The sequence below is a fragment of the Emys orbicularis genome, chromosome 10 (assembly GCF_028017835.1).
Source record: "Emys orbicularis isolate rEmyOrb1 chromosome 10, rEmyOrb1.hap1, whole genome shotgun sequence".
Classification (NCBI taxonomy): domain Eukaryota; kingdom Metazoa; phylum Chordata; order Testudines; family Emydidae; genus Emys; species Emys orbicularis.
Window position 1 is genome coordinate 14,905,887 of NC_088692.1, and position 24,128 is coordinate 14,930,014.

The window sequence follows — 24,128 nt, forward strand, 5'->3', positions numbered from 1 at the left end:
GTTGTATATACATGTTCAGTTTACTTATACCACTTAGACTTAATGCATTTTAATTTTGTGCCTCAATTTAATACTCATAAAAAGGTGCCAAATCAACTGTCCTCAAGACCGAAGTCCGGTATTTTGTCTGACACAGTCAGAATAATGGTAAAAAGGTACATGAATAACTTCTAATTTATCAAAATTGGACTATTGTTCGCAGATATTACCATGAACATTCTGCTCCACTGTGGATCATTTAAAGTTGCTTCCATCATGAACAGCTCAACAGTCTGGGATGGATGACGTGTCAGAAACTTTATCAGTGGTTCTCTGAATGGACTGCCCGCCTGAAACATTCATAATGTTTTAATTAAATTATTTCCCTTTATTCAATTTATCCATTCCTCTCATATTATCTGGGAAAGAATAGAGCACGGAAGTTAGCATGTGTACAGGTGTAAAATGAATTTGTTAGCAACCACAACCACCCCAAAGTCTTAAAACAACCAAGTATTATCAGTCTTAAAAGATGAGATAATTTGTTACAAATCAATTTTTATATCAAATAATCCTACACAGAAATAACAGGAGTACTTGTGGCACCTTAGAGACTAACAAATTTATTAGAGCATAAGCTTTCGTGGGCTACAACCCACTTCTTCGGATGCATATCCTACTCTGAATCCTACACAGGTGGCTGGAACAATTAAAAAAACCCCACTTAAAACGGGAGTATTATAAAAGCAATAAAAGAAGCAATTAGCGAAATTAAACTCCACTTTTACCTCTATCAACATAGCCCGTTCTGTTTTCATCACAACTTCCAGCAAAGGTTTAACCAGAGTCTGAGGAGCAGCTGGGATCAGATGAAATAGGTTTATGATTGCTGAACAAATCTTCATTTCCTACAGATAAAAATAAACATTATCAAAATAAACTAACAATTCCTAACTAAACATACAAACGTATTACCACAGATCTTACCATGACTACATTTTTCTATCTATATATTAGCACAGCTGGCAAACAAAAGCAAGGAGTTAACATATAAGCAGCAACTACTTACCCCAGTACATGGAAGGAATCTGTCCTGAGGAAATATATTTTTCCCCCCCATTTTGGTATCATGTTTTTGTAGGCATATTTTATTTATTTACTTTGTTTCTTTAGTGATATTTTAATATTAAAGCTAGATTGTGTGTAATGAGAATGGTGGTGAGGGGAGTTATGAGGACTCATTGCGGGAATATATTGAGTGCTTCACACTTCAAAAATCCAAACTAGCAGCTCAAAACAATTTCCCATACACATTCCACAACAGCAGAATAGGAATGAAAGAAAAGAACTCTCCCATCACTGTTCGATGCATGTTGCATATGGCTGGCTATTTTTAAAAACAGCTTTGCTCTCCCATCAAATATTTATTCTTCTAAATGTCTGAGCAAATTTCAGGATTTCTTTTTAAAATTGTGTAGTTTAAATGTATTTTATATTTTCCTAGGGCAATGAACTGTATTTTCTATTCAGAGTGGGAGTATTACTTAACGAATAGTATTCAAGGAACCACATGAAGAGGGAAAAAAAAATCCATTTCTAACAGACACTATGCACCATGTTTGTAGTGGGATATTATTGGTGTTTTTTAAACTAAATTTAAATACAAAGCATTAAGGCCCCCAATCTTGTAATCTGATCTGCACAAGCAGGTCCTTGGGGCCGCCTACACAGAGCGCACTGCCGGACTGGGGCTTAAATTTATAAAATCCATTCAAATTATTAGATCCCTTGGAAAGCACTTAAAAGTTCTGCTCCAAACTTCCTAGTACAAAACATGCTGAACATCCTTCACAGCAATGTTACTAAAACAACTCTGCCACAGACAAACATAGGACAAGTCACAGCACTGCACTCAAAGGCACAATGCACTCTGCCCATTACATAACAATACAGCTAACATATCACAGCAAAAACCAAACACAACAACAAAGAACCTCCTGGGGCCTCCACTGAATTTCTCACCTCTACCCCTTCCACGGCAGGCTGAACCAAAACAAAAATTACAGCATGAAAAAAAAAAAAAAGAAAGAAACAAAAAAAAGAAACAAAAATGTAAAAAAAGTATATGCTATTCTTCAGATTGCAGTCAGAAACTGACTTTAATAGGGTTATGTTCTCACCTCAAACTGACAGAATGGAGACAACGAACATCTCCCGCACTCTGAAATGCTCTCCTGAGGATGGGGAGGAAAAGCATCTTTTTTTTTTTCTATTTGTACATTGTTTACATATAATTTCCCATATACTTGTGCACAATAAAAATATTAGGGATGAACAAGACAGTGGAAACAATATTCAGATATCTTCAGAGACAAGTATTGCCCACGCAGACAACAAAAACCTTCAATGCTTAAAATATCAGACTACACAAGTTCTTTTAATGGACTTCAGCCCTCCCCCAAAACAAAAATTCAAATTTTCACTTAAGCAGCATTGTTGATTGGGGGAGGAGGGGAATTGTTGCAACCTGCTTAATCAAAAAAGTTACTTTATCTATTTCATATGCAGTAAGGAAAGACTAGCTTTTTTTAAATGAAGCTTTTAAGCAGCAGATCCATTAATTAAAAATTCATTTCCACTTGGAATGCAATTTTTTTTTTTTTTTTTTTACTGCTAGGTCACACATAATCAGGGCTACATTAGGCTACAAAAGGGCTGCTTTAAGTGGCAAGGATGAAGGATCAAAAAAGCTGAATAATTCTGGCTCCCTTACTTTATACCTGAGGTTTACCTTGGCAGAACTTACATCATTATAAATCAGTTTTTAACTGAGATTTTTAGCCTTTTTAGTTTACAAGTGCCATTTGTTTTCCTTGAAAAATGCAGGCCTTGTGGAATTTTGCAGTAAAGTATTTTACTAGAAGGCAAAATGATTAATGTCTTGTCAGCTAATCAGAGTGTTCAGAATTCTGAGAACTGCATGACAACACAGATATCAAAACAAGAGTGCTCAAAAAGGGCATGGAGTCCTATTCACCACCTCACCCCAATTTATAGATGAAGAGAGAAGGATAAAAATTGCTTAAGGTCATTTTAAAAAAAAAATTTTTTTAAAGGAATAGTGCCGCAAACCACCCTTGAATCCTCTCACCTAGCAAGCAGATGTGCTTCTTTTTCTCAGCTGTAAATCTCCACTGAAGTTATGATCGCCTCCTGAAGCTAGCATTCACAATCAGTTTGTATAATACAAGGCACTTCAAGAACCACTTCACACTAATAGAAATTTGCTTTTAATGTGAACCGGTGAAATTTTGGAGTCCACTAACCCCAAGAAGAAACAAGTATTAATGCTACAATTGAGCCTCTTGACTAATTAACGTCACCCCCGTTTCTCTCTCTCTTAGGAGATGAAGTTACAAAAACATCTCATATATGGATGCACGAAGAACATCTGCTGTGTAAACTGTGTGAAGATCAGTGTCAAAGTGCATTTTCTTCAATTTACTAATATTTGTAGTATTAAGGACTCTTTTGAGATGAACATCTAATAAAAAAGTAAAATTTAAGACTGAATTATCTTTTTTAAATCAAATCTTTTTTAATGTGTCGTCAGAAAAACACTATTTGAAAATGTTGAACATGTGTCAAACATTCACAACTTTGTTTGAAATAGGTTTTTCTCCACCACAATTTTTTTGTTCTTGGGGGGGGGGGGGGGTGTTTAAAACACAAAAAATACATAGAGACAAAAGATTGTGACAGAAAACATTAAAAGCAAAAGAATTCACAGCTGAGTGAAATATGTCTAATATGTAGAGAGAATTAGACAAAGAACTGTTCCAGTGGTGCCCCACTGTGGACTGAAAGACAACTACTATAAAAGACTCAACTATATCTATAATCATTGGGAGTGGGAAAAAATGGATCCCAATAGAAGTCTATAGAAACCCATAGCAGTGCACTGGAATTAATAAATATTTGTATTTTGGCAAACATGCATGCACAGTAGCCTACTTTTAAGTCTTAATGCAAACAAGAAATTAACCCAATCTGATTACAAAATATCTAACTTCACTTCAGAAGTGATGACCAATTTAGATTTGAAGTTAGCTTTTTGATGGGACAGAGAAAAAGTAGTTAAAAAATCATTTCAATCTACTGATTTCTTGAAACGAAAACAGCCAGCCCAATTTAGTTCTAATCTGAAACAAAACAAAACAGATTCCTTCCTAGTTTGGAAGTTTAGAGAAAGTGATAAATCTTTACCCCTAGTAGAAATTACTGGTATAGTTCCTAATAGAACTGCAGACACAATACAAACTATAGCACTGAATGTGATAATTATTTCTACAAGTATAGTATTATAGAACACACTTTGCCTTTAAACTATGCAATTTTCAGTTTGCAAGGAAACTTAATTCCCACATTTCAAACTATCACTTCCCACAACAAACCAACAAACTGACCTTAATTATTAAACAAAATTTTTAAATGTAGCTTTCAAAAATCATATTTAAGATGGAAGGGGGAATGTTATATGTAGTATAAATTTGCTGACAAAATACGACATGAACATCCAGCATATTAACTGAAAACTAAACTATAAAACCAAGCTGAACTACTAAAAAAATGGACTATTGAGAAATTATGGCACTGATCATGTAATCTGGTCCATATAGGCAGATCCCTCAGAAGTCAATGGGTGTCTGCCCATCCAGCCCTCACTGCAGGATTAGGGCCTAGGAAACTGCGCACACTGGATGAAATTCACCCCACTATACAGGATCCCACCAAAGATTCTCCACACCATTTCAACTTCAGAGCAAAAGTGCTGAGACACTTGTACATGCACTATCTTTGCCAGGTGAATTTCAGTCACTGTAAATACCAATTTAAAATGCGAGTCAAAAGCTTCCTGTATTAAGATCTGTCACAAATATTTCAAAAAAGTAATTTTATGCAGCCTTGTAACAAAAACTTCAGTGGATACCCAGTTATGGTAACATTTACGGTTGTATGATTTCTGTATTTGATAAAAGTTTATATTGCTTACTTCTGCTTCTCCCTCCCCCATAAAAGGAACCATTAACTTACGTTTCCATCACTCCTCTGTCCTCCTTTGTGTGTAATTACTACCACTTCCATCCATTTACGCAGGTGTTGCTGTGGGGAAATCCAGCATCAGTATGATTACTCTAATTTTACAGTTCCAGTTATGAAAGCCACAGCAAGATTTTATACTAGATAAAGCGGACGTACAGCCTGATTTTTGAGGGAAGCAAACTAAACAGCTGTCAGTAGTTAGTTCGGCTCCCTTGATTGGAGAGGTTAGCTTGCTGTTTGCGACCCACTGGTTTGCAACCTACAGGTCTTGTAAGACATTCAACTGCTTCTAAACTGACCAGGTACCTACAGAGGCCAAAAGAGCTTTTAAACCTGTGCTTGATTGGAAGGTTGCAAGCTTTTCTTTTGACCTTACTACAATTATCCATACCTTTGTCACTTCTAGATTGGAGTACTAATACTCCTACATGGGGCTACATCTGAAGTCCATTAGGGAACTTTAGCTAGTGAAAAATGCAGCAGGTCTCCTTTCTTAGAGGTTCTTTCCACAGGGAGTGGATTACACAGGCATAGCAAAATCTAATGGCTGCCAATTCATTCCTCATGTGGTATCACAGCAGCTGAGGTCACCTGAGGGTGTTAAAAGCCCTCAACTCTGGAACTACCTTCACCACTTCATCCAACAGAGCCCAAATCCACTGACCTTTAAGGCCTGCTGCAAGGTATGTGTTCCCCAATTTTCAAAAAAAGGGATGGATATGAAAGTGCGCATGTGGGTTGAACGGGAAGATATTTATTAAGTCTGATAGGCAAATGGGAATGGGTGTTCATATTTGGTAATTGTTTTGTACATGTTTTAATGTACAACTCATATAAATCAACGACCACGTATGATCACTCATCTCCTGGGTATTAGAGCCCCTGACAAAAGGATACAGGCAAATGTTTTAGGAATCCAAATACAAAAGATAAAGGCAAGACCACCATCATTTTAGCATTCAAAGAGATGCCAGCCTACCCATGAAATGTTATCCTGCTGAAAAGGGGAAAGCAAGTTTCCAAGACAATGTTTACCACAGTATCCTGGCAACCCCACGTTTAGAGAGAAATCTGTCCAAGGAGATTTCAGTATAATTAAGCTTGACTTCATTAGAAGAAGAAAAAGGGTTGTTTGTTGTTTTCCTTTTCACTTAACTAAGCCTCTTTAGAAATGATGGTTTTCATCAAATTCTAATCATGCAAACATTTCCAAACACAAATTAATATACATGAATTGTAAAGCATGGAAACCTTTTGTACAATCTATTAATTAAATCACTATTAAACTGCTCTTTTAATCTTCAATTTTGTGGATGTCAGTTAAAAGGAGAGTTCTTCTAGGAACATTTAAAAAAAAAAAAAAAAAGGATTGGACTTACCATCATCTGATCACAGAACTTGTCATTAAAGGAGTTTGGAAAAAGTCTAGTGACAGAAGTCAGACGGTTCACAACATTCAGTGTCAAGCTTCGATAATCTCCCAACATCATGAGCAATGGTCTCATGTGTGTGTGAATTTGATCTACTTCTATTGTAGCTCCTTCCAAGAACTGCAAGGAAGTAAAGCATGGAATCACAACAGAAATAAAAGACAATTCAGTTACTTCTGTACAAACACTTACAAAAAGTAACTCTGCAGAACTGGTTTCATATTTTTAAAGTTCACAATAAAATGGCTGTACAATAAAAAAATGGTTCAACAAATGTTTGGTTTTAAAAAATGCTTTTGGTGGCAGGATGGAGGCTTATGAAGAACATATTTAATCCCGATACATTGCTCAGTTTACGGAATGTGCTGCAAACAAGAGATTCAGTTAACAGGATTTTATTCCTATAATACTATTGTTAACTGTGGAGTTATAAAATTCTGACTGGGGAAGAAGTATATAATTATTTAATTTCCTTCTCATTTAACCAGCAGTTTTAAAAATGCAACAGAAAAAGGATCTTAACTGAGAGGTAAAAGACACTCAGGCTTTATGTTACAAGCAAAACCACATGTTTGGGACCCTGGTCATAATAAACACAGCTAAGTTTTGTTCACATATTAGCTTTTTTCACAACAAACCAAACATCAGTGTGTGTCTCTACCTATCCATGTTGCCTAACTGCATTTCCAAGGAGCATTACAGGAAAATTTGGGCTGCAATCTATAAGGCCTTAGCAGGTGACAGCAACAAGAGAAAAGATACAGAGGGGCACCAGAAGTACTCTTTAGGATATCCTACTGCAAAGGGAACTTGAGAATGGATAAAGTCACCCAAATCAGATCCACAAGCACAGTTTGGAGGTTTTGCCTATATTAAAAAAAAACAGTATGCACAACAGTTTACAGGAGGACAGCTATGTGCTATCTTATGCCACAGGCAAGGGCAAAATACTGCAAGCTGCCATAGTCCACTGAAGAAAGGACTGTGGAGAATCTATATTTAGGGCCAGCCATATCAGTAACTGGTTACAAACTCAGTTAAAGCTGTAGGGCCAGATTCTCTGCTGAAATCCCTAGGTCATTTTGCACTGCCCCAGTAGTGCAAAGGGGTTGGAATCTGGCCACAGTTGGATAGTAGGGATTTCCTCTGGTGTAACTGAACCCCTTGCTAGCATGAAGCTGGTGAAGGCAGCTCCTGCACCAACTACTCCCACACTCCCGCCAGAGGAGAAGAGAGAAGGGGCTTTAGAAGAGGTCAGGAGATGATCCTCTACCAATGGCAAAAGTTATTTAAGCCTCTTAGCTGCTCTAACTCTTGCCAGGGCCAGTCCTCATAATCAGGGAGCTATAACCAGCTCTGGCATCACCACAGAAAGGAATCTGATCTATAGTATACACATGACCTACAAATCTGTGGATCATTGACATTATTGGTGTGAAACTTATCCTGTGTAATATGCTATGAATGCCTGCTCCTCATTATAAAGTAGATACTGACTATGAATAGTAAACACTTAAAAAGATATTTAGTGTAATTACACTGGTCTACAATTTTTGAGAAGTCATCTGCTTCAGAGATAAAATGTGCTATTTATTATGTATTTTGATGTGCTGAATTCAAATATGACAATTAAAACAACTGATTGGCTACTGTTTCTATGATATTTAAGTTTTTACATTTTATGTCTATGTATATTGTGTAGATAGTAGAGTTTTAATCATAAATTGTAAACCTAGGTCTTTTCATGTGTTTATGGTTGCTTTACATGATAATATTTCACCTGTCCTGTTTATGTAACACTTTAAAAATCAGCAAAAGGGTTATATAAATAAAATTGATTATGAAACAAAAGGCAAAAAACTATTATGTACATAGTTTAGTCCTATTCAGTGTCTACTCGGTGCTTCTTGGCTTGTCTCTTGTATTCATTAAATGGAGCATCTCTTGTCACTGTCCAGCAATAGTCTGCAAGCACTGATGGGCTCCATTTGCCCTGATAGCGTTTCTCCATTGTTGCAATGTCCTGGTGAAATCGCTCGCCGTGCTCGTCGCTCACTGCTCCGCAGTTCGGTGGAAAAAAATCTAGATGAGAGTGCAAAAAATGTATCTTTAGTGACATGTTGCAACCAAGGCTTTTGTATGCCTTGAGGAGGTTTTCCACCAACAACCTGTAGTTGTCTGCCTTGTTGTTTCTGAGAAAATTTATTGCCACTAACTGGAAGGCTTTCCATGCCGTCTTTTCCTTGCCACGCAGTGCATGGTCAAATGCATCATCTCAAAGAAGTTCACGAATCTGAGGACCAACAAAGACACCTTCCTTTATCTTAGCTTCACTTAACCTTGGAAATTTTCCACGGAGGTACTTGAAAGCTGCTTGTGTTTTGTCAATGGCCTTGACAAAGTTCTTCATCAGACCCAGCTTGATGTGTAAGGGTGGTAACAAAAGCTTCCTTGATTCAACAAGTGGTGGATGCTGAACACTTTTCCTTCCAGGCTCCAATGACTGTCGGAGTGGCCAATCTTTCTTGATGTAGTGGGAATCTCTTGCACGACTATCCCATTCGCAGAGAAAACAGCAGTACTTTGTGTATCCAGTCTGCAGGCCAAGCAAGAGAGCAACAACCTTCAAATCGCCACAAAGCTGCCACTGATGTTGGTCATAGTTTATGCACCTCAAAAGTTGTTTCATGTTGTCATAGGTTTCCTTCATATGGACTGCATGACCAACTGGAATTGATGGCAAAACATTGCCATTATGCAGTAAAACAGCTTTAAGACTCGTCTTCGATGAATCAATGAACAGTCTCCACTCATCTGGATCGTGAACGATGTTGAGGGCTGCCATCACACCATCGATGTTGTTGCAGGCTACAAGATCACCTTCCAAGAAGAAGAATGGGACAAGATCCTTTTGACGGTCACGGAACATGGAAACCCTAACATCACCTGCCAGGAGATTCCACTGCTGTAGTCTGGAGCCCAACAGCTCTGCCTTACTCTTGGGTAGTTCCAAATCCCTGACAAGGTCATTCAGTTCACCTTGTGTTATGAGGTGTGGTTCAGAGGAGGAGGATGGGAGAAAATGTGGGTCCTGTGACATTGATGGTTCAGGACCAGAAGTTTCATCCTCTTCCTCGTCTGACTCAAGTGAGAATGATTCTGGTGCATCAGGAACCGGCAGTCCTTCTCCGTGGGGTACTGGGCGTATAGCTGATGGAATGTTTGGATAATGCACAGTCCACTTTTTCTTCTTTGACACACCTTTCCCAACTGGAGGCACCATGCAGAAGTAACAACTGCTGGTATGATCTGTTGGCTCTCTCCAAATCATTGGCACTGCAAAAGGCATAGATTTCCTTTTCCTGTTCAACCACTGGCGAAGATTTGTTGCACAAGTGTTGCAGCATATGTGTGGGGCTCACCTCTTGTCCTGATCTCCAATTTTGCAGCCAAAATAAAGGTGATAGGCTTTCTTAACCATAGTGGTTATACTGCGCTTTTGTGATGCAAAAGTCACTTCACCACAAACATAGCAGAAGTTATCTACACTGTTCACACAAGTACGAGGCATCTCTGCTCACTTTGGCTAAACAGAAATGTGTCCCTTTGCAAAATCAAACACTGACAAATAAGAGAGCACGACACTGTATGATTTCTAGAGCTGATATAGGGCAATTTGTTCAGCAGAGTGATGTAAGCTTCGTTATGATTGCATCATCCATGACTTCTAGGAATAACATGATGCAATTCATATCATGTATGACGCAATACCAGCGTCAGATTGCATCATTCATTGTTTTGCCTAAAAAGCAAGTACTGTCCAAACCCAGTCATAGATTTATTCATAGATCCAGTCAAAGATGTATTTTAGTCATTTCTGGTTTAAATTGAGATCCCTTCCCTTTATAACTCACTTATCCTCCGCCATTCCCAAGTCAAGGGTCGTATATACTGACCCAATAGCATATCTTGAAAACTAGAGCCAATCAACAATTTTAAGCATCATTTTCGTTCTCAGTGACCCAGAATTAGTAAAGTTTGACTACATTTATTTCAGAAGCATTTTGGCTGTGGAGCAGTGTTATTAATATTTAGTATTAATTAAAGCTATGTTAGAGATATATCAGCACAAGGTAAGCATAATGTTAATTGTTTTGATTGGGAGCAGTTTGATACATCCATAAAACTTTGAAACAACAAAGCTGAATATATTTAGTCCAAAAGAAAAATATGCTTCCTGGCTAAGAGCCTGTATGCCTGGTTTCCACCAGAGGAAATTTTTATGGGCAAGATCAAATCCTCCCTCAAAACACTTCATAGAAACAATGAAAGCAACTTAATTATACCGGTGCCACCCTAACACAAACAGAGCAGCCATTAATCCCAGTAGAAATACTGCTTCCTTGTTACACTGCTTCTTGGGAAAAGCATAAAGAAAGACCAACACAAAGCAGCATTGTTTTAATATCACTAACCTTTCTCATACATGCCTCTCCCGCCTCCTGCAGTTCATTATTTGTTGAGTTAAGTGCCTTGAAAAGTGCAGCAATGATTTTCTCTCTAGACTGAGGTAAGTAATTACAGGCAGCTAAAGCATCTGCAAAAATCAAAATATTTTTGTGTTCCTTGTTAACTTGAAATACAGAAGGGAAAGGCCATTTTTTTTAAAATTCTCTATATGTTTGTTTTATTTCTTCTGAAATTACTGACAGCTACAGCTTTAACATTTTTGCCACAAGCAACAGATATCACAAGAAAAACGAAAGACTGGTGTTACTATTAATAGTATTTTAAATTTTCTGAGTGCTATTCAAGGAAGTCATTCCAAAAATATTTAGAGTTCTAATCCTTAGGAACTAAAATCATTACTGTAAATAACTGAATTGAGGAATATTGTCACTGGAATAAACGGTCAGCCAACTTTTGCTCTCCAACACATGCAATCACATTGACTTCAATAAGGTTAGAAGTATGTTAACAGAGAGCAGTATTTTCCTTCCTTGTTAATAATTTCTTTTTAATCCAGTGAGAATGTATTAACATTGCTGGATATAACATAATTACCGGTAGTTACTTTTCCCAGAGTAAATATTTATGAAGTTCCTCATTTTCAGATCATTTGTATATTTTCTCTCACTCTCTTTTAAATCTGGCAATAAAGCCACACTTGAATTCAAGAAGTTTCAAGATTATTACTGCCTATAGAAGCTCCTGGCTTACTTCACATTTTCATGTTCTCTCTCTAACTGGAATTTATGTGCATTTATTGCGTGTGACTAGGATTACCAACCCTCCTGGTTTAGCCAGGAGTCTCCTGGAATCGGGCTCCATCTCCAGGAGGCTACTGAAGCCAAAACAGGAGACTTTAAGCTGCTAAAAATCCGGCGGTGCAACTGAGCTAAGGCCGGCTCCCTACCTGCCTTTGCTCCATGACGTTCTCAAAAGCGGCCGGGATGTCCCTGCAGCCCCTGGGGCGGGGGGAGGGTTTCCGCACGCTGCCTCCGCTCCGAGCACCGACTTTGAAGCTCCCATTGGCCAGGAACTGCAGCCAATGGGACCCGTGGGGTCGGTGCCTGCAGGCAGGGGTTGCACATGGAGCCCCCTGCCCTCGCCCCACCCCCACCCCCACCCAAGGCCACAGGGACATACAAGCCACTTTCAAGAGCAGCACAGAGCCAGGGCAGGTAGGGAGCCTGCCTTAGCCCCGCCGACCGGGAGCCGCCTGAGATAAGCACCGCCCGGCTAGGGTCAGCATCCCAAACCCCCTCCCGTGCCCCCACCCCCTGCGCCAGCCCTGAGCCCCCTCCTGCACCAAAACTCCCTCCCGGAGTCTGCATCCCTCAATCCCCAGCTCTAAGCCCTCTCCTGCACCCTAACTCCCTCCAAGAGCTTGCACCCACACCCCCAGAGCCCACATCCCCTCCCGCACCCCAAACCTCTTCCCCAGTTTGGTGAAACTGAGTGAGGGTTGGAGAGAGCAGGCAATGGAGATGGGGGAGTGGGGAGAGTGGGCGGGACAGGGCCTTGGAGAAGGGGCGGAACCTTGGGGAAGGGGCACGGAAGGGTCTTTGCGTTTGTGTGATTAAACAATTGGCAACCCTACTTGTGACAATTATCTGATTCACAGCTTTGAAAACTAAACCCTGTTCATCCACAGAGCAGGTACAGCATTGGCAATGGAAGTGCAAGCTCCCATGTGCTGTCCCCATCATTATCTCCCAAACTATGATCTGAAAAGAACAACTTCCAAGGACTTCAGTCTGCTGAGATTATCTACAAAAGCACCTGCTGCTATTATAAGGAGAGTGTCTGTCTACCACAAGCTATATTTGCATGCTTTAACTTACTTAAGGCTGCAATTCGAAGAGGTACTAGTGATGGAAGACTTTTGTAACATGGTAATTTCATTAAAGCAGCATCTTCAGCCTCACACAAATTCAACAGCTGAAAGTTTAAAAAAAAAAAAAAAAAAAGGTTAGCCCAGTGATTATTGCGAAATAATCTTTCCAGTCACGTTTTCAGCATGGCAATAATTCTCTCTACACAGCTCTGCTCTTGCAATTAGCTGCCTTAACTTATTTTCAAATAAACAATTAGTTTTATTCAAGAGGCTGAAAATACAAGATGTACACAATTCCATACTTAGAAATTGTGCAGGCTGACACTTTCAAGAACCCTAGTTAGGTTCAGTGCTTTAATTAACTAGTTTACTGGACTCGGATTCCGAAGACCTAGGCTTTATTCCTGGCTCTGCCCCTAGCCTGTTGAAGTGATCGTGAGCAAGTTGCTTCGTCTCTCTGTGCCTCAGTTTTCCTATCTGTAAAATGGCGATAAATGATACTAACAACCTTTATAAATGCTTTAAGATCTACTGATGAAAAACACTATATAAGAGCTAGGTATTATTATTAGGACTCCTCTACCTGGTTTATATGATCTGCTCTCTGCATCATTTTTTTCAACTAGGAACAAGAATTAGGTCATTAGCTAGCTCTTTCCCAGGAGACTACCTTTATCAATAGATCATGTTCCATTCCCTAGACTGAGTCTCATGCTCAAGGCCAGGAGGATGTAGAGATACTGCTGAGTTTGTGATTATCTACCTTCATAACCAGGACCTGTAGACAATGACCTGAAGCATCCTCTAGAGAACAAGGTAGGCTAATGGTCTCCAAAAAGTCCTTCGAGCCAAAAAAAAAAAAAAAAAAAAATCCACTATGGGGATGCAAGTGAGTTTTTGAAGACCGAGGAAGGAGGTTAATCCAGGAAGCAGAAAATATTTTTGGTGGCGGAGGGATTTTGTCCTTGAGTGCAGGAGGGTCTAAGGAGGTGAGAGGATAGTACTTAATACCTAGAGGAGGAAAAGAGTGCCACTTACTATACTTGGCTTTTTAGCCTCTTCTCTTCCACTGCAGAGACACCCTGCAGCCTCCTCCCTATCGTAAAGAGGAAATATGGGCCGCATCTGTCTAGATGCGCCACCAGCGTGCCTCTCTATTGTGCAAGTTTGGTGTCGGGGACCCTTCCCAAGCAAGAAGTGTGTTGGGGCATTGCAGAGTAAGGAATGGACCACCAGGCAGCTAGACAATTATATTGAAACTAAGGTCAGTCCTGAGACATTGAGAAAGTCCAGAACACTGGGGACTGTCTCACAGTTCCGATAGAACATTCAGTTATCTTTATTTTTAAACTTGCAGATTTATTTCAGTGGAACGTACTTTTAAAAAATATGCAACTACACTCTAAGAAAATTAGGTGGATGTTTCTAAAACAGAAATCAGTACCGAAGGCTGATCTACACACAAATTTATAATCAAATTCAGTTAAAGCAGTCACCAATATAAATTAAACCAATAAACACTTTAAAATTAATATAACTGCATATATGCTAGGGGGTTGCACCAATTTTGTTAATCAATGTGAACAGTGTGTATAAACAAGGCCTGAAACAGTTAAAACTGTGAACTTTCAGTATTAGTTTAAACACCTACCTCACTGACATTAAGAACACTCCACACTTCTCAAAGCTATAGTTTTAATTTGCAGATGCAGGCAGACAGCCCTTCATCAGTTCACATTTCAAAGATTATATTCTCATTGAGAACCAAAAAGTTTTTTTTTTTTTTAAATGAAAGCTTAAATTCAGCAGAAAATATTGATACCCACAAATGGCAGGGTGAGCCTCAACATGCAGCATTTCTGTGCATGCTGTATGTTCATTTCCATTGTCCCTATTAATATTGTCAGTGCTTAGATCATTGCTATAGGATATAATATAAATACCTTCAGTTTGAAATGTCAGAATGTACAAAAAGGTAAGTACCTCGGTGTAGAAAACCTTGTGTTCCACAACATTTAGATCCATTGTAAACAGTCGGGGCTGCAGAGTTGTGCAAAATGTGTTCCCCTCCATGAGCCCAATCTGGGCATTTGCAGGCTGATGCCTAAGTAAGTGCTTTTTTGGAGGAACCATGTCTTGGAGAACCTACAAAATATCATTTAGCATAGCATCTTGATTACAGGGCATACATGATTATATAAATAGTCTATTAAGAGGAGATCAGCTTTGCTCATGTTTCTATCCCTCTCATTATGGCTCTCTCACAATATCTGTTTAGAAATCACTGAGCTGAAAAAGATTTCCTTGAGCCAATGTCATTCACATTAATTTGCTTAACAGGCCATTACATATTCCTATTTTTAACTAATATTTTCTTATTTTTTATGGAACGATTAGCTTTTTGTCATCATGACTATTTTTGACCAACTGAGCAACAGTAACGGTTACATGTTTCATATGAAAAGACGAAGATCTGCACAAAACTGAAAACATTAAAAACGCACCCCTAGACAAAAAACTTTGTCAAGATAGTAAAGGCTGTAAATGGATCTATATTCTTTTAAAACATTATTAGAACCCTGTAGATATAAAAAAAGATGTCTAAAGTCACAGAAAATTCAGAGATTTAAGGATAAAACATGTTTTAGGTCACGCAATTAGAATACTGTCAGATCCTAAAATGTCAGAATGTATGGAAATACTCACTTACTGGTGGGTTATTACATCAGCCTCTTAGTCTCACTTATCTACCCCGTATCTACCTGTGAGATTCTGACTAATTGCCATTATTAGATGTCGTCCCTGTTACATGTCTGAATTACAATACGAAGGTCTCTTGTTGTAAGAGGAGATCCTGTGCAGATCCTTTTGGCCTATCGAAAGCCCACTTGACAAGGTTTTTGAGGGATCCCATGTCATTATCTTCTAAGTGGACAAAAAAGGTGATTTGTGCCTGCATGCAAACTTTGGGGAATTTAACATTGAGGGGGTGGGTGGGGAGAGGCACATCAAAGTCTGTATGGACCCTGTGTGGAGGGTAACATGAGATCCAGTCTTCAGCTTGTACCCAAAGGATGGGACAAGGCCTACTCTACAATTTCAGGAACTAAATTAACCGGAGTAAAATATATTTCACTGATTCTGCCCTAACAGCCAGACACTATATATCTATATATACAAATCCGAACAACAGTCCAACTTTGAAATGTGCTTAGACCAATAAAACCTAACAAAGTAGGTTGGCTTGTGTGATGGGCTATACAAACCACACTGGACAACAAGGCGTTAAGGGGCTGCTCTGGGCTCAGCCAGTTCCACCCTGCCACACCTGCAAGACATGCACAGGCTGGAGGAGAAGTTAAAAGAGAAGCAAAAACAGCTCACTTGTGGGCAGACCAGCAGAGCAGGGAAGAAAACAGATCAACCCTCAGCTCCTGAGGAAAGGGCAATTGACAGCAAGAACTTCCACAACAACCACTACCTGAAGAACCCTCACTGAAGGAAGGGACTGCCTGATCCCGATACACTCTAAGAGGGAGTCATTCCCCCCCCCCCTCTTGCTAACTCAGTTTATTTGTGTTAATTCCCCTTGCTTTTTGTTTATGGACTACCCTGAAAGGGGAGAGACTTTGAAGCGACCCTGGCCGACAAACCAAGTCACGGAAAGAGGCAGGCTGCAACAGAGGTGGGACAGCCAGCAGCAGCAAAGCCCAGCAGAGAGTGAGCTGCCACGCCATGCCAAGCCCCAAGTAGGTGCAAGTGGTGAGCCTATACAGCTTGGTTGCCTCTTTACCACATTAAAGGCTTTTAAAATGTACTAAAATATTCAGTTTAACAATGAAGTTTTAGAACTGTAAACTATACCACAAAAGACTGTGCAAACCAACTATCACCTTCCTATGGGGAGTGACAAACCCTTACAAACTCACCTCTTGGGGAAAAAAATAGCCTGAAAAGTAGGCTTCAGAGAAAGTTAGCTTCAGTGACTCATTGCACCACCGGAACATTAGTATAGGGAAAGCTATTATCCTGGACTGCTATCATGAAAGCCATATGAAAAATATCCAAAATTAATAGCACTTTAGAGCTTGTTTCAATAGTGTGAAAACCCTTTCAAAAAGCATTTTGCAAAACAAAAACCTTAAGCTATTTTAACATACTTCGGTGTCTCAATGAATCCCCTTTGTGATAACCTCACCTCTTTATGTGGCTCCATAATCACAGTAACACTTTTCCCAGTGACCTGTGCAAGCACTTGCAATGAATGCATGGCTTGCTTTCTTACAGTGGAGTTTGGAGAGGTTACTTCTCGAACCAGGTCATGTGTCACATGATGGAAAGACTTTTCCTGTGCTGCTAGGATTTCTTCTGTTTTTTCTTCATCTTTTAAAGGAGTGGCACATCTAATCAAAAGCTGTTCTAGTGTGGTCTTTGCCATAGCAACGGCTCCATTGGAAACCTAAGAAGTCACGGATTTGTTAGTGCTGCTGTTATGCAGATTAGCGACCTTTACAAACACTATGTTCAGTTATGAATGGCTATTCTGCCAGAAATTTAAAGTTAACACACCTTTTTAACCTTTTCCACCTTTCATCCAAAGATAGCAAAGTAGAGTGCTATGCAATTTCATAAATGAAATCCTAAAGCGAGAACACCCTGATAGCTTGGCCAGTGAACAATTCAGGTTTCAGAAAAGGTCAAGAACTCTATTCTCTAAGCATCTACTACTAAACAAGAACTACATTAAAGCTGATCGGTAGCAAGATACACATTTTACCAGAAGTAGAGTTTAAAATGAAGAAAAATAATGTTTGTCCACTCAAATCACAGCATATTTAATTTATTTTGTTGATTAGAAGTCTGTAGGTCAAATTTAACTCAGAGGTAAGCAATTCCAACAACTTCAGTGGAGTTGTAACCAATAAAACCAGAGCTAAATTTGACCCAATGTGCTTGAGATCTTCACTAGGTTCAAATAAAAAGACGAACACATTCAACAACTGTTACGGGTATACTAAACTTTTACTTTTAAGTAATAAAAGAGTCAGATTAGCAAGAGTTTAGTTTGTATAAATTTAACATATGAAGTTCCCAAACACTCATTGAAATCATCCATACATTAAATACCTCTCCAGTTAGGTCCATCATGACAAATAGCAGTGCCTTGAGGAAAGTCTGCTGGTTCTGGAGGACCCAAATTAAAGGCAGTCGTTCCATGAGGAATTTAATGGACACCACACCTCCTAGTTTAGCATACCAAGCTTGTTCATAACAGCAAGCACATAAACGCTCCACAATGTATGAAAACAAAGGAAGCTGACAAGCCTAAAAATAAAATAAAAAATAAAAAACTGTCAATTATTTATTATTTAATTCAATCAGCACATCCCATTCCCAATTTTAAAGCGTTCAAGTGCACTATTAAACAGGCTAAAACTAAACAATTAAAGATTATATTACCCTTTCCTTCGAACCCAGAATAATGCTTGCAACATCGAATATCACAGCTAGAGCCACTTCCCCTATCTTGCAGAGCTCCTTCTCCTCATATGCCATACAGATGGCTATGGCATCAATAAGTACCAAAGGATCCATTCCTTTTGATCCATTTTCTTCACTGTGAAACATGGCTGTGCTGGACTGGCTTCCAACCTGATAGCACTGCAGCAAAAAAGGGCCTACAATTTACATTGGAGGGGGGAAAAAAGAACAAATAATAGATACTTCAGCATTAACAATCTTTAAGTTAGATCTTCCGATCTTCGCTGATCAACCCATTGCAAAACTAGTGAAAACTATGACTATTTGCATGTAAATGAATGGTCATAATTTTTTTAGTTTTTAAATGAAAACTTATTTGAAATATTTTCTTGCCTTTAATTCGGTGACTTAATTTCATAGTGAAGTACATAAACTAAGAATATTAAAGTAAAATTACATTTAAGTATCTTGAAGTATCTCAATGATTTTTTTGCCTCTGTCTTCACAAACAAGGTCAGCTCCCAGACTGCTGCACTGGGCAGCACAATATGGGGAGAAGGTGACCAGCCCTATGTGGAGAAAGAAGTGGTTCGGGACTATTTAGAAAAACTGGATGTGCACAAGTCCATGGGGCCGGATGCGCTGCATCCGAGGGTGCTAAAGGAGTTGGCGGATGAGATTGCAGAGCCATTAGCCATTATTTTTGAAAACTCATGGCGATCGGGGGAGGTCCCGGATGACTGGAAAAAGGCTAATGTAGTGCCCATCTTTAAAAAAGGGAAGAAGGAGGATCCGGGGAACTACAGGCCAGTCAGCCTCACCTCAGTCCCTGGAAAAATCATGGAACAGGTCCTCAAGGAATCAATTATGAAACACTTAGAGGAGAGGAAAGTGATCAGGAACAGTCAGCATGGATTCACCAAAGGGAAGTCGTGCCTGACTAACCTAATTGCCTTCTATGATGAGATAACTGGCTCTGTGGATGAGGGGAAAGCAGTGGATGTGTTATTCCTTGACTTTAGCAAAGCTTTTGACACAGTCTCCCACAGTATTCTTGCCGCCAAGTTAAAGAAATATGGGCTGGATGAATGGACTGTAAGGTGGATAGAAAGCTGGCTAGATCGTCGGGCTCAACGGGTAGTGATCAATGGCTCCATGTCTAGTTGGCAGCCGGTTTCAAGCGGAGTGCCCCAAGGGTCGGTCCTGGGGCCGGTTTTGTTTAATATCTTTATTAATGATCTGGAGGATGGTGTGGACTGCACTCTCAGCAAGTTTGCAGATGACACTAAACTAGGAGGCGTGGTAGATACACTAGAGGGTAGGGATCGGATACAGAGGGACCTAGACAAATTAGAGGATTGGGCCAAAAAAAACCTGATGAGGTTCAACAAGGATAAGTGCAGAGTCCTGCACTTAGGACGGAAGAATCCCATGCACTGCTACAGACTAGGGACCGAATGGCTAGGTAGCAGTTCTGCAGAAAAGGACCTAGGGGTCACAGTGGACGAGAAGCTGGATATGAGTCAACAGTGTGCTCTTGTTGCCAAGAAGGCTAACGGCATTTTGGGCTGTATAAGTAGGGGCATTGCCAGCAGATCGAGGAATGTGATCGTTCCCCTTTATTCGACATTGGTGAGGCCTCATCTGGAATACTGTGTTCAATTTTGGGCCCCACACTACAAGAAGGATGTGGAAAAATTGGAAAGAGTCCAGCGGAGGGCAACAAAAATGATTAGGGGTCTGGAGCACATGAGTTATGAGGAGAGGCTGAGGGAACTGGGATTGTTTAGTCTCCAGAAGAGAAGAATGAGGGGGGATTTGATAGCAGCCTTCAACTACCTGAAGGGAGGTTCCAAAGAGGATGGAGTTCGGCTGTTCTCAGTGGTGGCAGATGACAGAACAAGGAGCAATGGTCTCAAGTTGCAGTGGGGGAGGTCCAGGTTGGATATTAGGAAACACTATTTCACTAGGAGGGTGGTGAAGCACTGGAATGCGTTACCTAGGGAGGTGGTGGAGTCTCCTTCCTTGGAGGTTTTTAAGGCCCGGCTTGACAAAGCCCTGGCTGGGATGATTTAGTTGGGAATTGGTCCTGCTTTGAGCAGGGGGTTGGACTAGATGACCTCTTGAGGTCCCTTCCAACCCTGATATTCTATGATTCTATGATTCTATGATTCTATGAAGCATTAGCTTACGGCATCTCTTTTTTTCCCCCATCACTTGAACTATATAAAAAGGTACAAACCAAGGTTTATTAAGTTACATTTTATAAGTGAAAGATACTGCATTACTCTTCTTATTTACACAATTCCTTTTCTGGTCCTTCAAAAATTAAAAGAAAACAAAAGAAAATGTACCCAAATTCTACCCCCTCCCTCCCCCCATGTTGGGAAGTCTATAACAAAAATTTTGCATTTAAGGTTACAAATGCATTCTACATCGGTTGATATCAAAAATATACATAGCTCAGAGTTTTCAAAAGTGGTCTGTTTAGTTATAACTTGTGCACATTTCATTGTGTTTGATTTTTGTCTATTTTAAAAATATCATTGTTATAACTTTGTTTCAACTTTTAAAAAATAGTTTTGTAAGCGATAGTTTTGTAAGTATTTTTTTAAAAGTTGAAACAGTTAAGTAACAGAAGAGAAAGAGTAAGCATATTCAAATAGGTGTTGTAACAATAATATAATTAAGAAACAAAACTAAGAACTTAATGTAACCAACTTCAATTTTTTGCCCTTTTTTATGCAATAATTTATTGCAAAAGACTAAAACTTTCTTCTCCTTAACCCCCGACAGTTCATGACATTTCTATTCTGCATTTACTCACCACATTGCTGAGCTACTGCCACCATTGTGTAATGGCGAATTAGGCTGGCTACAAAAGGCAGAGCACTAGGTCGCAGATCTTTGATGACTGCTGACATGAAGGCACCTGTCAATGCCTGTTCAAATGTTTTACGGGCAGGAGTATCCTGTGCTTTGTACCGATGTGAAATAATTACACTGGGTATGGACTTCTCAGTAAAGCTGAAAAGACAAAATTATATCTATATTATAATCCTAAACTACCATGCCAACAGTTCAACCATGACCATCAAGGACTTAATTTACAGTTTGTTCCTGACTTCTAACCCCCACCCCCTCATTCTGATAAAGCCAGATCAGTTCATTTAATCCATTGTAATTTTGGCAACCACTGGCAACATGATGGATGGCTCAATTTCATCATGAACATTTAAAGCCAGTGGTTCAGAAGAGGCCACACACATTCCAAATAATATGTATACAGGCATCACAGTGGAATTCAATTATAGAATGGCATTTTTGATATTTTCACACTTTTATTTTATTAAGTAAGATGACATTTGATTTTGATCTTTAAGGTCTGAAATGTTATTTATCTATTAATTCACTGCCCAATAAAACCTATTTGCTTCAAAGTCCAGATAGACTTTTTAAAAGTTACATTTATGTCAAATCTAAAATACATTACATCATTATAAAAACAATCGTGCTTTTTAGCTACATATTATTTGCACTGAGGGAATCAATGTAACATATAGATTATGCACACAGATGGCAAAAGTAACTTAAATGCAATGATTTTATTATCAGTGATTTAAACTTAAACTACTTTAACCAAACTACCTAGAAAAGCAACTGCTTAATTTAACAAACCCCAGCTCAGGCAAATACCTGGTATTTTCCAAGATCAACTTTATTAAAAAGGTTTTATATTTCCACAGAACACACTGATTGAATGTCTAACTACACTGCTTTTTCCACTCATGCTTTTGTCCAGAACAAAACACTTAATTTTATTTTTAAATTGCATAGAAAAATATTAAGAGTTAAGCAGCCCCTAATAGGAAGCCTTCCATTAGAGCTGTTAAGGGAGGAGAAAAGAAAGCAAACATAAGGGTTTTGTTTGGCAACTGTGGAGAAGGAAGAAGGGCAATCTGACACACAGCTGGAAGGAGGAGACTTTTCCCAGGAGGTGCAGAAAGTGGGTATGCATAATGGGGAAGGGATTGTCTTAGTATACAGATTACTAGGTAGGAGATTGTTTGATGACTCTGGCCCCATTCCTATCCATCATCTGATTCACCTTCCATCATCTACCCCTGTTGGTATGTCTACACTTGCAGTGGCATGTGGAGTACAGATACAGCACACCAGCTAGTACAGGTATAAACAGCAGTGTAGATGCTGAGGCACAACTTAGGCACACAGAGTAAAGCAGAGTGACCTTCACACCGGAATGTTAGAGAACATACAGCCCTCTACATGCCCAAGCAGTGTAGGGTAACTCCCATGCCTCCTGCTGCCTCCCTCCTCCTAGAGCCTTTCACTAGGTGAACAAAGGCTTTGCTAGAGGGGAGCCGTTGGAGCTTTTTACTTCACAGAGAAAAGGCTCCTGCAGCTCCCCACCAGCAGAGCCTTTCCTCGCCATAGTGAAAGTCTCTGGGAGAAGGGAGGCAGCAGGGAAAGGCTTTGGCAGCTCCCTGCTGCCGGAGCCTTTCCCCCCAGCCTCCCTCACCTGCCACAGACTTTTACTGCCATGTGTATCTACACACCACAGTGAGTGTGGATGTAGCCTGCCCTTCACAGCAGTGTGTAGCTACAGATACCCTACATACTACTACAAGTGTAGACAGGTCTATGTCAGCCTCTAGTATCCTCCTCTACCTTAAACATGAACCCAGATTCAGCCATCCCAAGTACATGGCTTTCTTTGACAGAAATTGGGTGGGGGAGGAAAGGGGGGAGGGAGGAAGAGAGGGAAGGGAGAAGGGTATAAGCATGCAAGCTCCCACATGGAGGCAGAGATTAGGCACAATGCAAGAAGAGAGGTTACTGGTCTGCCAGGAAGACCTGTTATATTGAAAGCAGAACAAAAATCTGTTTCTATATTAAAGAATTTACATAGCAAAAATTTATCCAGCTTTCTGAAAAAAATAACTGTTCCGTGTGCCAAAGTGTTGACAGTTTAAAATGATGATATTGTGCCAAAATCACTTTAAAATACTTAATCACTAAGATAGGATATCAGATTCTACTATAGAGCTTTGACCATTATCTGGAATTCTGAACCTCAAAATTCTGGAATATTCCAACCAACAATTCACCAATAGGACACACAAATTGTCTTAAATCATCTCCTAACTTACCAAACTGACCCCCCAGTCTCTCCCCAAACTTTTTTTTTTTTTTTGGCTAGGGGTAAGGAAGAAGTGTCAAGAAACTACCATCCATCATCTATGGTAAATAAAACAAAATTCTAGAACTGTCCCTCAAGAGAAGGGAGGCCCCAGGCTTTGGACATTTAAAACAAAAACAGGATTAAGTACCAGAAAGCAAACTGCAGGTAACAATCCCACAGTGGATGTGCATTGTATAGACTCAATGATTAATTTCGGTCTCAAAATTATAGTATTCTATGGACAGTTCACATTTTACATAAATATAAATGCTTTCAAGGATCATCATACTTGGGATGTGCAAGGAGCTGATATAAAGCATGTTTATTATCATCCAGGCTCATCATGGCTACCAAGAAACACTTGATCACTTCCCAAGCCTGCCTCCGATAATATGGCTCTGTGTTAGCACTCTTCAAGCAGTCCAGAGCAGTCTCAATTGCCTGAAATGAAAAATAAGACATCATCATCATCAACTGAGCACTGGTTAATCATGTTGCCATATAATAAATAAGTGACTTAGGTACCCTTACAAGCCTAAATACTACTTCTGCTACTCTTCAAACCTCTCAAGTTAAAAATGTCAAATTTCTG

At 39.5% G+C, this 24,128-nt stretch overlaps 1 protein-coding gene across 1 annotated transcript in view; it reads right to left on the minus strand.

Annotated features, from left to right (window-relative positions):
• TRRAP (transformation/transcription domain associated protein) overlaps positions 1 to 24,128 on the minus strand; it is a 153,623-nt gene that overhangs the window by 90,117 nt on the left and 39,378 nt on the right. The window contains exons 23-36 of the mRNA XM_065412772.1: positions 23,826 to 23,977; positions 21,161 to 21,360; positions 18,313 to 18,530; positions 17,980 to 18,177; positions 17,051 to 17,311; positions 14,836 to 14,997; positions 12,860 to 12,956; positions 10,988 to 11,109; positions 6,462 to 6,632; positions 5,074 to 5,142; positions 2,160 to 2,213; positions 2,002 to 2,022; positions 768 to 887; positions 210 to 329 (exon numbers count right to left, since the gene is read on the minus strand). Coding sequence (XP_065268844.1) covers positions 210 to 329; positions 768 to 887; positions 2,002 to 2,022; positions 2,160 to 2,213; positions 5,074 to 5,142; positions 6,462 to 6,632; positions 10,988 to 11,109; positions 12,860 to 12,956; positions 14,836 to 14,997; positions 17,051 to 17,311; positions 17,980 to 18,177; positions 18,313 to 18,530; positions 21,161 to 21,360; positions 23,826 to 23,977 — 1,965 coding nt within the window. The remainder of the gene's footprint in view (positions 1 to 209; positions 330 to 767; positions 888 to 2,001; positions 2,023 to 2,159; positions 2,214 to 5,073; positions 5,143 to 6,461; positions 6,633 to 10,987; positions 11,110 to 12,859; positions 12,957 to 14,835; positions 14,998 to 17,050; positions 17,312 to 17,979; positions 18,178 to 18,312; positions 18,531 to 21,160; positions 21,361 to 23,825; positions 23,978 to 24,128) is intronic.